This window comes from Streptopelia decaocto (genome assembly GCF_964273445.1).
Source record: "Streptopelia decaocto genome assembly, chromosome: 1".
NCBI lineage: Eukaryota > Metazoa > Chordata > Aves > Columbiformes > Columbidae > Streptopelia > Streptopelia decaocto.
The window spans coordinates 91,083,683-91,096,989 of NC_138663.1; the positions used below are offsets into that span (position 1 = coordinate 91,083,683).

At 40.3% G+C, this 13,307-nt stretch overlaps 1 protein-coding gene across 2 annotated transcripts; it reads right to left on the reverse strand.

Annotated features, from left to right (window-relative positions):
* Positions 1-3,917: 3,917 nt before the first annotated feature.
* On the reverse strand, positions 3,918-12,999 carry LOC309443652 (uncharacterized protein C3orf38 homolog). 2 transcript variants are annotated; one of them, XM_082060778.1, is made up of 4 exons: positions 12,817-12,999; positions 10,731-10,770; positions 9,387-9,579; positions 3,918-5,896 (listed from the first exon to the last, which is right to left on the reverse strand). In XM_082060778.1, exons 1-4 carry the CDS (start codon positions 12,947-12,949, stop codon positions 5,342-5,344), a joined length of 921 nt encoding a protein of 306 aa, XP_081916904.1. In that variant the 5' UTR covers positions 12,950-12,999; the 3' UTR covers positions 3,918-5,341. The 2 variants fall into 2 exon arrangements, with proteins under 2 accessions (XP_081916904.1, XP_081916905.1); XM_082060779.1 differs by lacking the exon at positions 10,731-10,770 and having other exon boundaries at positions 9,387-9,607.
* Positions 13,000-13,307: the final 308 nt, after the last annotated feature.

The window sequence follows — 13,307 nt, forward strand, 5'->3', positions numbered from 1 at the left end:
ACCTGGACTGCCTTATTTAGCTGCTTATGTCATTTATAGTCTTGGAAGTGCCTCAACACTGAATTTCAAATATGAGCATGCATTAGAGGAAACAACTAAGAAGAACGTGGCATTACTTACCCGTCTTTAGACTCCATTCTAATAAATGTCTGTGACTCTTTAAAAACAGTTTTTCAGAAGTATGTGACATTTGTCCAATATATCTGGAAACTAGAGAAAATTCAATATTTCAAGCAAAAATTCTCCTCCTGTTCTTCATGCTTAACAGTTAAACCTGTTGAGTTCTCTTGGTTTAGTTTGAAGAGATCAAGAAATCAGTCACAAGCTAAAAATATATTGCAGCAGGTGATAGTTGAAGACTGATAAAAGAAAACACTGCAGTTCCTACTAATGTCATGCTGGCAAAGTAGCTGTATTTGCACATTTGATGTAATATTACATCTTTACATTTAATAAAATATACAGAGAGGGCAGAGATACAGTACCTCTGCAACAATGCAGTCTTGCTGCTGCAATCGTCTTTTGCATTTATTAACACTAGGATTTCTTCTGCCACCAGTTACTGAATGGCGGGACTCTGTAGGATGTACTTACTCTACACATTCCTTCACCACCTTTAGATCTGTTACTTTCTTTCAACAATTACGTAATTCATACTAAATCTGTTTTCAGGTACAGACCACAAAAAGCATTTGACTTATGTGAATTATTTCAACTGTTAAAAATGTTAGTAAAGATTTTACAAATAAAGTCAAATTCATACTATTTGGAAAGCATAAAATCCATGCCTAGGAGGTATACTGCATTAAGACAGTTTCCTATAGCAGGTTCTGAAAAAACACAGCACAAGCATTTGTCCAAGCAACAGAGCAGAAGATGGGTCAGCACCGCTGATTGTCCTGCAGACATCTGCCTGCCCCCACCTCCCACAACAGGGTTTGCTTCTGAGCTGCAAAGCCAGTATGACCCTCAGCTCGAAGAACTGTCCTCAGAAGCATTTCAAGTCCAACATACTGTTAGCTTCCCATTTCAAACAAACAACTACTAATTAGGAGATCTATATGCTTCTGAAGGCATCCAGATCCTCTACAGAATTAAGAGCCTGCACTTTCACAGAGCACTTAGCAGAGAAACTTAATCATTTCTATCCTGCCTCCTGTTGATGAAGATATATGAAGAGGACTGTAGGTACTCTGCAGCCAGTGTGAGAAATGTTATTGCTTGCAAACATTTCAGGTGAGAAAACTATCACAATTGCAAACAAATTGTCTTCCTCAATATAATGGTTTAACAGCTGAGCTACTTCTGCAGCCACCACAGAAGTATATTACAATAAATCTGTGAACTAATAAACTAGATCTGATCTGGGATGTGAAGCTGTCTTTCCAGAAGCAATGAAGAATCCGCACTTTTTGAAATAGTGCCTGTAACAAGTATTGGGTTTTTTAAGTTTGGGGAACTGGATGTATGATGCAGAGTCAAACAGCTTGCTTAGCCTTCAGCCTTAAGATTTCCTCCTCTGATTATTAAGCAAGCAGGACCTACAAGAAGAATATTACACACCTTTTACAAATTCCTAAATGCACTAAAAAATCGAATTTCATGGAGGGAGTGAACATCCAGAGAAAACACATTTCTTTTATTACTGTTACAAGCTTGATAAAATAACATGAAATCGAGCACTACTGGATATTTAGTCCACAGATGCAAGTCAGAACTCGTTTAACGCTCTGTTGAAGGTCCCCTTGTGATCACTTCTGCACAGCCAAAGGAATACAGCATAACCTGCAGTAGGGTAGCTGCCCTGCATGATCACAGAGGTTCTGCTCATATATTGCTGTAAGACATTCCAGCTTCCTACTTTAGAAACAACAGCAATGAAAAAATCAGTCTCTCTGGTATGGCTGATTAGGACAGAGGGTCACGATTTCCACTGTTTAACAGTTATACAATTCAGCAGGTTCTGCCTGCTTTGTTGCAAGTCAGTGTTTTCCTTACAATCAAATTACTTTCCAGAGACAGATCTAGAAAATGTAAATTTAGCATTTCATCTTAAGTAGCAGTGATATACATAAAAAAATGTTAGTCGAAGCTAAAGACAAACACTTTTATTAAATACTACTACAAAGAAAAAAAAGATCTATAAAAACAGTTTTAAAGAAGTTTCATTTCATTTTTCTGAATCTCCTAAAGGCAACTGAAATGGTCATTGTTTCCAAATGTCAACCACCTAGAATTTATTTCAGCTGTGAACAGCAGCATCTATAGGCTGCAAAGTTTTTTAGCTGTACCCCATTTAAACAAGTCCTAACTTTTTCCTTAAAGTCAAGATTAGACTAAAAGTACCTTCTGAAATTTACCCTGCAGTTAGTGTTTCTCTGGTCTTAAAAATTCTGAACGTGACGCTGATTTGAAAACTGAATTCTGAATTCCCAGTAAGAATACATTATGTAAACAATAACCAGAACACCAGAAACAATATCTGTGACATCTTGTGGTGTAGTACTACAAATACAACCTCACAACTGTCACGTGGCACAAAAGCAACACACTTCTACATACATGAAATGTCAAAGAGCAGAGGCATCACCACCTCTCTGACACCCCTACAACTGACTACAAACCAGCAGCAGCTTTTAAAACACAGTTCTGCCTCCTTGAAGACTAAGCACCTGAAGAACCATTATAAAACTGGACTCTTTTTTCCAAGTGGAAATAAAATGCATTTAGAAGGGTTGAGTATGCTTTTGAAAGAGGGAATGCCTGCCTGGGAGAAAAAGAGGAAGGTGTATCACAGGATAAAAACTCATACTGGTTCCTAACTGCAAAACTACAGTTACTCAGCATCAGCTGACTGTCAGTGCCACCAAGTATTCAGGTGGTGAGACTGTAAAGAGCAGATACTGAATTGTACAGCAGCAGCCTGGGATAACTGCTGCTCATCTGGAGCCATCAACTGGTGACACCAGCTGCTCCTTGGCAACTACAATTTGAAGTAACCATACACCAAAATTAGCTGCTGCAGAAATCAGTTACCACTCAGCAGCTAATGAGCACAGACTAATATATGCAGATTCTTAACAGCCTGATAAAAAATGCAAGAGCAGCAACTGCACCAAGAGTTAATCAGTAAATCATGCACCTACTCCACCCCACAACAGAACAGGGATTTACACAGAGCTCACAAGGCTGTGACAATTTAACTTTTTCTTGCATACTTTCCGTAGGGGAACAGAAGATGTAAGAACAAGTTCATTAGCTATCAGCCTTAGTAAAAAACTGATTTACCACAAAGCTCCTGACATTCGGTATTTTTAAGTTATCTAGCATAGACTTTTTGAATGTAAGAATTAAGACTGCTATTTGATCACTTGCTTAATCCCACAAGAAATCAAGGTCCCACCAAAAAACCACAAATTTTCATCACTGTTCTTCAAGCTGATACTAGCACTGGTGTGGCCAGGCTTCTTACAGAGCTTATCAGCCTGAAGGGTTTCCGACAACACATTGGTTTTCATCGGGATCAGTCCCCACTCCCTCGCTCGCCTTCAGAGTCAGCACAGGTGTTAATGCCGACACAAGGGGGAGGCAGGGACAGGCATCTGAGTGGAGGAAAGGGACCACCTGCACCACATCCGATTAAAGCAGTGATTAACACATCACCCTTGGTCATCTTCATGTTTAATACACTGACTAAAGTAATAGCTATGCTGCCAGTTACAAAGTACAGTTCTGCAAACGATAAAATATTTAGCTGGATTACAGGCCATCATACTGAATGTTGACAAGATATCCATTCAGGCTTTTGTCCTCACCTGAAGAGGAATGTAATTCTCAACACACATGAGGAAACTGCTTCTTCCAAATTTTAAATTCAGGTTGATTTTTATTTATTGTACATAAGGAGCTGAAGAAGTGACAATTCAACTTTTTATTGGGAAAGAACATTCTAACACAGTACTTGAATTTTTGCTTAGAAATAATTTTAGACATTTTTAAAGAGAACTTATGATTCATACTGTTCATATAAATCAGTTCTGTGCATACCTGAATCTTCTTGTTTCCCCTCACCCACACATCATTTTACCATTTGTTGTCTTTGATAAATATATCAAAACCAAAAGAACTGTTCCCATGTTAACCGGGAATGTTTCCCTTTTCACAGCTTGTATTGGTGAAGCCATAAAATGAAAACAAAACTTGCAAACAATCCAAGCAAGCTGTGGAAAAAAGTTTTCATCTTGTTTTCACCTCTAATCACTTATAAATTTAAAAAAAAAAAAAAAAACAAACAACACACTCAAGTCCTACCATGGTAATAATTTAAGTTTTTAAGTAGTAATTGGATTATTTATTTAATATCACCTGTCTTTGTAACTGCCCAGTGTTAAAAAAAATTGACTTATAGTCAATGTAGTAAAGCAGCTCAGAGCAGATAAAATTCTTATTTTGAGAAAACATACAAAAATCACAACCATTATATTAAAAACTCTGTTGTAAGTATATACAAAATAATTATCAAAGCATTTGCTTCATATAGTGCTGCTGGAAGTCATGAAATCAACTACTTGATCCAGGACAGTTCTAGAAACGGATGTCTGGGTAACCATCTCAAATTTGTCTGCTTGGTGACACAGAACAAGAGAGTTTGTCTGTATTCATTACAAAATTGGAACCATAAGGTAAAAAGGAAAGTATTAATCCAAAATAAAACTACTTCAGTGATGTTAAGTTCCTTGCACTGTCCCATTAAACTACTTCTGTTGTTCAGTGAGGGAATCGCATTTAGAACATAAATGGCAGCAGTCTCCACTCCCGTTATTTTGTCTGTTCTCTCCAAAAACTCTTACATCAGCAGATGGTTTTCTTGGGACTTAGATCTCCATTTAGACACTCACCAAGCCCAATTTCAAAAAGCCAGAAGCAATGAATTCCTGTTACAACTCAAGAGTTTGAACTGGTGACCTGAAGAGAAGCCACCTGCAGTTTGTGAACCCCAAGTCATCTAGTTCATTATATACTGCTGCCAACCCATGTTGAAATGTAACCATGTTTTATAACCCAGAATAACCAAACTAATGCCATTCCTAACTACAGTACAACATCTAAAGTAATACACTAAAATATTTGTCAGCTGTTGGAAAAGTGCCCAAAAGCATCACCCATGTAAATACTTTAAACTCTGCATCTCAGTTTGTCATCCAGCAAATCTGACTCAAAAAAGAGACAACATCACATGGCTGCAACCATGTCAATATTCAGCTATGCACTGCAAGTGCTGTATGTCCCCCCTTCACCTAATCAAGTCAGTTGTGAAAATGTTGCTCAGAATTTCTGAGGTTCAAACAGTCAGGTCTTCCCCATCATACAATTCTTGCAGTTGGTTTGGTTCATATTTTATGGAGGGTTCTTCAATTTGTGTTCCAGGCTGCAGGGCGTTCTGTCCAACTATTTTAAGATTCACAACTTTTATTTTCCAGGTATTCTCCCTAATGGGACAGCTAATGAGTCCAAAAATTAGTTCAAAGATGCCCAAACAAGTGTTGTCTCGATGTACTGTGCCAGCCACCGCTACCAGTACTAACCCATGTGGAGACATGGCACATTTCAGTCCATTGGCATGCAAATTAGGGTTGAATAGAAGACATTCCTCTTTAACCAAGGAGAGCAGGCGAAGGCTCACCATTTCTGCACCAACGTATTCTTCCCTGTTTTTTTCTAATGTGTTGTAATGGAACTTCATTCTGGCATTCTCCCAAAAATGCTGTGGTCCCCATCTTTCTTCAGATTTTACTCCCAAGGGATGTTGAGAATTCAGGAGTTCAAAGAACCACTGACAGAATACTTGTCCTAGAGCATGAATGTCCTGTGACGACTTTTGTCTCTCTCCATGACTCTGCAATCAAACATATGTTTTTATTAAAACTATTTAGCCTTAGCATGCGAGATTACCACTTAGAACAACACAGAATCATGTAAATACTTATTTTAAACATTCTTTCTTCCTCAAGTGTTCTGAGAGAGTGCCTGAAGAAAAACAACTAAGTAAAATCTCATTTATTTTTAAAATCATAATTATCTTATAATCTAGAGAATCAAGGTAGGCTCTTTGAATTACAGTCAGAATAGTCACTTCAGTTTTGTTTTGGTCTACAATTTATAAACAAAAAGGAAAATCCTGGTTCTACCAAAAAAGGGCAGAGGAAGGAGTTTTTAACAACTTCCATGAGACCGGGCTTCTCACAGTGAAAAACAAAATTTGTCCTGAGTAAAATGTGCTTTGGTTAGTAACTTTTAACTGGCCTTTACGTTTCCAAAATAAGGTTACAGAAAAACAAGAAGGACACAGACACTACCCAAAAAGCTAATTTCATATTAAGGCATATCAATTTACTAAGAAGTGCTTATAAATAAGCAACTATGTTGAGATGTTTTTCCTGTTTCATGTTACCTTCAGTCTGTTCTTCTTAGTACCTTTTAATTTAGTTGTGTTGGTCTCTGCATCTTCATATAGCTGGTAAGAACAAACCGTACCTATTGGGAAGTCACTCACATCCTAATATCCAAAGCTCACAGGATACTTCTGATTTATGGGGGTATTTTACTTAAGTCAGTGGAATACACTAACAAAATGCACAATTAATCCAGGAAGAACCAAAACACAAAGAAGTAATGTATTCCAGAACTTTTTCTCCACCAGCTCATGTGCCTGAATTTAGCCCTATTGGGCAATAAGCCTGCCAAAAGTCATCCAAAAGATGCCTGGTCACTTTAATGAGTGATGTTTGTCATCTTCACCACATTTCTAACAGGAAAAGAACCCAAATAAAAGAAAACTGTACGTTATGTTACCCTTGCTCCTCCAAAATAGACAAAAGCCTTGAGGAATCTCACTTACTTTTCTAATTGTACAACTGATCACTTAAACCAGACTGAGACAATATGACATTGGGATAGGAGGGCTGCAGGGATTTTCACAGAGCAGCATAGGCTTACTCTGGGAATGAAGGCAACTCCATTCAGCCTGTCATAAAACCCTTGCTTCAGACTCATAAAATCCTTTCTTCAACACTGAATCTTCTGAGAAAGTATTTTTAAGGAGTGAGACAAAGTAAACATTGCCAGCAGACAGCTAAACCTTCAAAGAATAATCTGAAAAAGCTCAAAGATTCTTGTCTTGTTTAGAAGCCTAGAAGAATGGGCCAGTGAAAGAAAACAGGAAACCGCCCCAAACACATTGTCCACTGGTTCCCCATAGGTTATGGACAAGCCACTTGTGTCCTTTTTTGCCTTGTTTTACAGAAAATGATACACACATTCCTAAAATATATCTAAGATGTAGGGGAATAAGAAATACTTTAAATATGTACTGCACCAAAGTAAGCAGTAAGATTTTTTTAGATGCTATTATGGGTCAAGCTAAGCAAAACATCTATTCCTTGCAGTTGAATTCTTGGTACGTGTAGAAGAATAGCAAAATTTAAATACAAACATTTAGGAAACAAGTTGCTTAGGAATTAGATATTTAAGACAGATTCTTAAGTTGATTATAAAACATGTTTAGTTTAGATGACAATTCTTTCTAAAGGAAGGTTCACTGTAAAAGGCAACAACTGGATGCTCAAGTAACAGTCCTGTGAGCCTATTTAATTTATACATATATAGTTTGTTTATCCTCTGCTTTTTCTTACCACAGGTAAGATTTTTTACTTAAGAAAAATCAGCCAGACTTTCCAGTGTAAAGATACATGACCTCCAACTGTAATGTGGCATGTTGTTTTGAACAAGAACTAAACGCATGGTTATTTTGTAGGGCTTCTCAGTATTTGCAACTTGACAGCAAGATGTTTAGAAGTAAATGAAATATCAGGTTTGCTAACATCAAAGTCTAGTAAGCATTAGATTAAGTAAGTTTTAAGTCGGTACTAAGTCTGAAAAGTTTGGAGATTCCTATATAGAAATGCTGTAATTGTTTCACAATTAACAGTAATTAATTTCTAATTCTGTTATGTAGGTTCATGTTACCCATTTCTTCACAATGGTGAGGGCCACAAGAATTAAGAGAAAACAAAGGCAAAGAAAGATGTATGTAATAAATAATCCAGCTGAATTTCTCATTCTTTGCGAATGTGCTTTAAGTACTTTGGAGAATTTTGTTTACTTGCCTTCAATCATAAAACTTTGCTAGGGCGTGATACCTGGGAAGTGTTCTTGCACGAGCAACATTCTCATTTTTTTCCCAAAGTACACACACAAAAAAATTGTTTTGAAAACAAATCTCAGCTAAATTCTCATGGGTTAATCCCTGAAAGAAAGCTCAGCGCAGTAGGTTATCAACAGCTACAGAGCTCCAACAGTCCAGCTGGTGGGGCTGTTGCCCATTAGGTCTCAGAAGTACAACACTTAAAAGAGCAAAGTGGCTATTTAGAACTAGATGGTAAAGATACAAGACTAATAAAACACTGAAAGTTCATTACACCACCAGGATTTGCTAAATGTCAAAATTCTGAACTTCAGAATAACCTGTAATTGCCGAAACACATTTAGTTCCACTGTATTAAGTGTTACTAATATCAGAGGAGAAAAAGTTACATGGACCTGGCACTGCTACAAACTTTGCATTTGAACAATATAAAAATTCTCTAAAATCCATTCTGCACTCTATTAACTGCAAGAGCTAAGAAGGAAGCACTTCACAGACAGTGCTACTTCAATTGTACTGTCTCTAGAAGTAGATCAAGGCCACTTACAAAGAGACGATTTTCTCTCCACCCACTCCAGCTCCCCAAAATGTTTCAGACTACATTCTGACACATGTTTTCACCCTGTGATCTACCAGCATCTCTTTGCTCTGCTCCGGTATGTGCCCTATCAACGGTGTAACTAATGCCTGGTGTGACAGCAGGATGACTGGAAATCCCAGATCCACACCAAAAGCTTAAGAAGATCCACCACATTAAAAAATCACAAGGGGCTAATGCAGGGTTTCTGTACCATTAACTCTGTTTTCAGTTGTCTTTGAATCCACAGAATTACTTGTGAATATCCTCTATTTTAGCTTACACTACAACTTCAAAATGAAAAGAATGAAAAAGAACCCACACATTAGAGTTCAAATGCACTAATATACTTTGCAAGACAGAGCAGAAGACTGTGCTCGGCAAGTGACAGGTTGGCACAGACGCCTTAAAGTGAGGTAATTTAAAAAGCAAACTAACACCAGTGACAAACAAACAAAAATGAGCAAACCAAGAGTTAAAGAGATTCAGTACGTTCCTAAATAGGGGTGAAGAGCCACATTTTGGATGTACATTAGAACTCCTACACTGGCTACCCTGCAAAAGCAAAGCTACGCACACTTGGGTCTTTCAGAAAACAGCACTCACCTCTGCATGTGGTTTTCTCTCCCCTGAGTCCCAGGCATGTGTTGTGCACTGCCCACTCCAGTACTGCTTTACACGATCAATGAGCAGATGTTTCTCAGCAGAAGGAGGCACTGGAATTTCTTGTGCTGCCAAATACTTAAAAATTATTTCTCTGTAGACTTTTCTGCGTTTCAGAAGTTCTTCTACACTTTGGCTGTAAACCAAAATGGCATGAATGGCTTCTGCAAGTAAAGAAATTTAAGTTAGCAGTTACTTCTCTCACTATTAAAACTCAAACATATGCCATTTCTTAAGCTCCTGACCAGCACCTCCAAACACAGCACAAGACAAGCCTAAACAAAATATTTAAAAGTTTGTTTGCAAGCTGAAATCTGACCTAATCATATTAGTCACAGAAGATACCCAAAGGCTTGGAAACAGGGTTAAGAAGTGGTGCTGCTTTTACAGAAAACCTTGCTACCCTGTAATGTCTACTTCCTGTTTAATGACTGCTTGGAACTTATGTATGGTTTGAGCTTGATGAAATGGATGCAACTTTTTCTTCCAAATGAAATTACTAATATTCTTCAAGTATTTTCAAGCTTTTCAGAAACTCCAAGCGCTTCAAGAAGTATAAAGATTCTTGCACACAATGCACTTCACCTATACTTCCTAAGATGCAGCTAGCCTTAGCTTCAAAAGAAGTTCATTTAACATGAAATCACTTAGGGCTTCCTGCTTCACGTCATCATGCATCACCTTCACTTAGCAAAAACTGAGCTCTACTTTATTCTCTGTTTGAAAAGCTCTAGGATATTTCAAAATAAGCCAGCCACCTGTCTTCTTGGAAGCAAGATTAGACAGAGAAAGAAGAACCAGACAAATCTTTTATGGTTCTTCTGATTATGGAAAGCGCATCTTATTTCTGCATCAAATGGGTAGCTCAGACTATTTGGTCAGAGAACATATTGTTGTTTTGAAGAATATGCAGGTTTTAAAATGTTTCCCGTGAACAGAAAATTGACAGAAATGCAGAGATAACCAAGGTAATCTCTGATTTCCTGTATGTTGACCACAAATTCTAGTACCAGAAATCTGCAGTTTTTCAGACAATAGACAGCAGTTTGCGAATGTGAGGTTCCATGTAGGTTCCTGAAAACTGACGGAAATGGAATTAAATCCATTTTATTTCCACACTAATAAAATTACTAATCTAGAGTTCATAAGAAAACACCTTCGCAGCACAATTAGAAAGCATTGAAATGCAACATTCAAAAAAATTCAGCTACAAGGCTTGGTGACAAAATTAGGAAACACGACAAATTGAAATTCACTTTTAAAGTAGTTGTGGTAGCCAGTTCTCACCTGAACTGAGGCTGGGTGTTTAACATGTTGCCTATAAACGCTTAAACAAGAAGAGACTAACTACTGAAGTAAAACGGAAACAAAACAAAAGCACACATACACACAAATCTCTTAATTTAACCTACAACCACTGCAAAAAGCAGATTAAAAAAGCAAGAAGAAAATCTGAAGGAATAAGACCTTTTTAAGAAATGTGTATGGCAAATTTTACAGTTGTGAGTTATATCACACAAAATGTATTCAAGGTTTTTGGATGAGTATATTTCAGGGCAATGTGCTGAGTGGCCTCAGGTAACTCATATACAAAATAAAGTTTTACAAACCAAATCTCAACATCTACAAAATGAGGGAGGATGGTCACACCTGAAAGCACTCTGTTCTACAAAGAAATTAGTTTAAGATTTGATTTGTGTTTTTCCCTTTCAAAACCTGAAAGCAAACTTCATTAACACAAACAAGAGACATCTGAGTTTTAAATATTGTCTTAAACACTAAAAGGGCATAAAACAGGCAGAGTAGTGCACCAAGCTCCTTGAGTGGGGGGTAGGTGTGTAAGAGAGAAATATACCCTGTTTCTGTGAAAATAAGACAGGGTCTTACAGTAATTTTTGCTCCAAAAGATGCTTACTTTTTTACATATACAGCTGCCTGGACACTATTTAAATTGACTTTCTTTATTAACTGTAACTAGGGGATATTTTCGGAGTAGCATTTATATTTTGAGCATCCTCAAAAATCCTGAAAAAATCATGCTAGGGCTTATTTTCAGGGTAGGTCTTATCTGCTGGGAGACAAGGTAAGTGCTTGAGATCTAAAAATCTGCCACAAGTCTTTAGCAGCCCCAAGTTCCTTGGCGAAAACAAACCCCAGGCCCCCAGCAGCCAAAACCCAGTGCTGTTGGGACACACACACAGGCCCACCAGAGGAAATGGCTCCCAACGGCTACAAACAACCCAACAAAACACAGCTGCACATTTCACACAGAATCACACAGAATGTTAGGGATTGGAAGGGACCTCAAAAGATCATCCAGTCCAATCCCCCTGCTAGAGCAGGAACACCTAGATGAGGTTACACAGGAATGTGTCCAGGTGGGTTGTGAATGTCTCCAGAGAAGGAGACTCCACAAACCCCCTGGGCAGCCTGTTCCAGTGCTCTGTTACCCCTACTGTGAAGAAGTTTCTTCTCATATTCAAGTGGAACCTCCTGTGTTACAATTTGTACCCATTGCCCCTTGTCTTATCATTGGTTGTCGCCAAGAAGAGCCTGGCTCCATCCTCCTGACACTCACTCTTTACATATCTATAAACATTAATGAGGTCACTCCTCAGTCTCCTCTTCTCTTAAGAGACGCAGCTCCCTCAGCCTTTCCTCATAAGGGAAATGCTCCACTCCCTTAATTGTCTTTGTGGCTCTGTACTGGACTCTCTCCAGCAGTTTCCTGTCCTTCTGGAACTGAGGGCCCCAGAACTGGACACAATATTCCAGGTGTGGTCTCACCAGGGCGGAGTAGAGGGGCAGGAGAACCTCTCTTGACCTACCAACCACTCCCCTTCTAATACACCCCAGGATGCCGTTGGCCTTCCTGGCCACAAGGGCACAGTGCTGGCTCATGGTCATCCTGCTGTCCACCAGGACCCCCAGGTCCCTTTCCCCTACACTGCTCTCCATCATGTCGTTTCCCAACTTATACTGGAACCTGGGGTTATTCCTGCCCAGATGCAAGACTCTACGCTTGCCCTTGTTATATTTCATTATATTTTCATTAAAGTTCGCTGCAGCCCCGCACCCGACAGGGCGCAGCCAGCTCTCCCAGGGGCCGAGAAACCCCCGGGACGCTCCAGCACACCGGCCCAGCTCGCTTCCCCCCCAGCCCGCCGCTGTGAGCCCGTCCGCCCCGGAGCCAGCGGAGCAGGACGCGCTCGCAGCCCCCGGCTCCCACCCTCCCGGCCGGGAAGGGAGCCCAGCGGCCGCGCCCTGGGGCGCACAGGCGGATCCCGGCATCCCCGCCGCGGGGTCGAGAGGCGATCGGGCCGGGGAGGCCGCGGTAGGAGGAGGCAGCGTTCCCGTCCCGGTCTCCGCGCACCTTGGCGGCTCTCCGGGTGCACCAGGCGGTTGGTGACCGTGTCCGTCAGCGCCAGAAGCTCCTCGGTCTCCAGGAACTCCAAGAGCTCCCGGCACCCGGCTTGTTCACGCTCGCTCAGCCCCAGCGACGCCATCGCCGGGTCCGGCCCGGCGAAACTGAAGGTGCCGCCGCTTCCTCAACGGAAGTCGGCGCAACGGCCGCTTCCTGCGCGCCACTCCGAGCAGCTCCCGGTGCCGCCGGCGGAAAGAGCGGCCGGCACTGAGGTTCCGCCCGGCAGCGAGAGAAACCTCCCCGGGTTCGTGCTCCTGCCCCGCAGCTGCCCGTGGGGATCAAGGACCAGGTCGGGGAGGACCCGACAGCTTCAGCCCAGCCCACAGGTGGAGAAAAGCCACACGAAAGTGAACTTGAATGTATACATTAGATTTATGGTAGACATTATAATTATCACCCTTCCCTTCCATCAGATCGTTAAGCTGTCACGCTAATTCCAC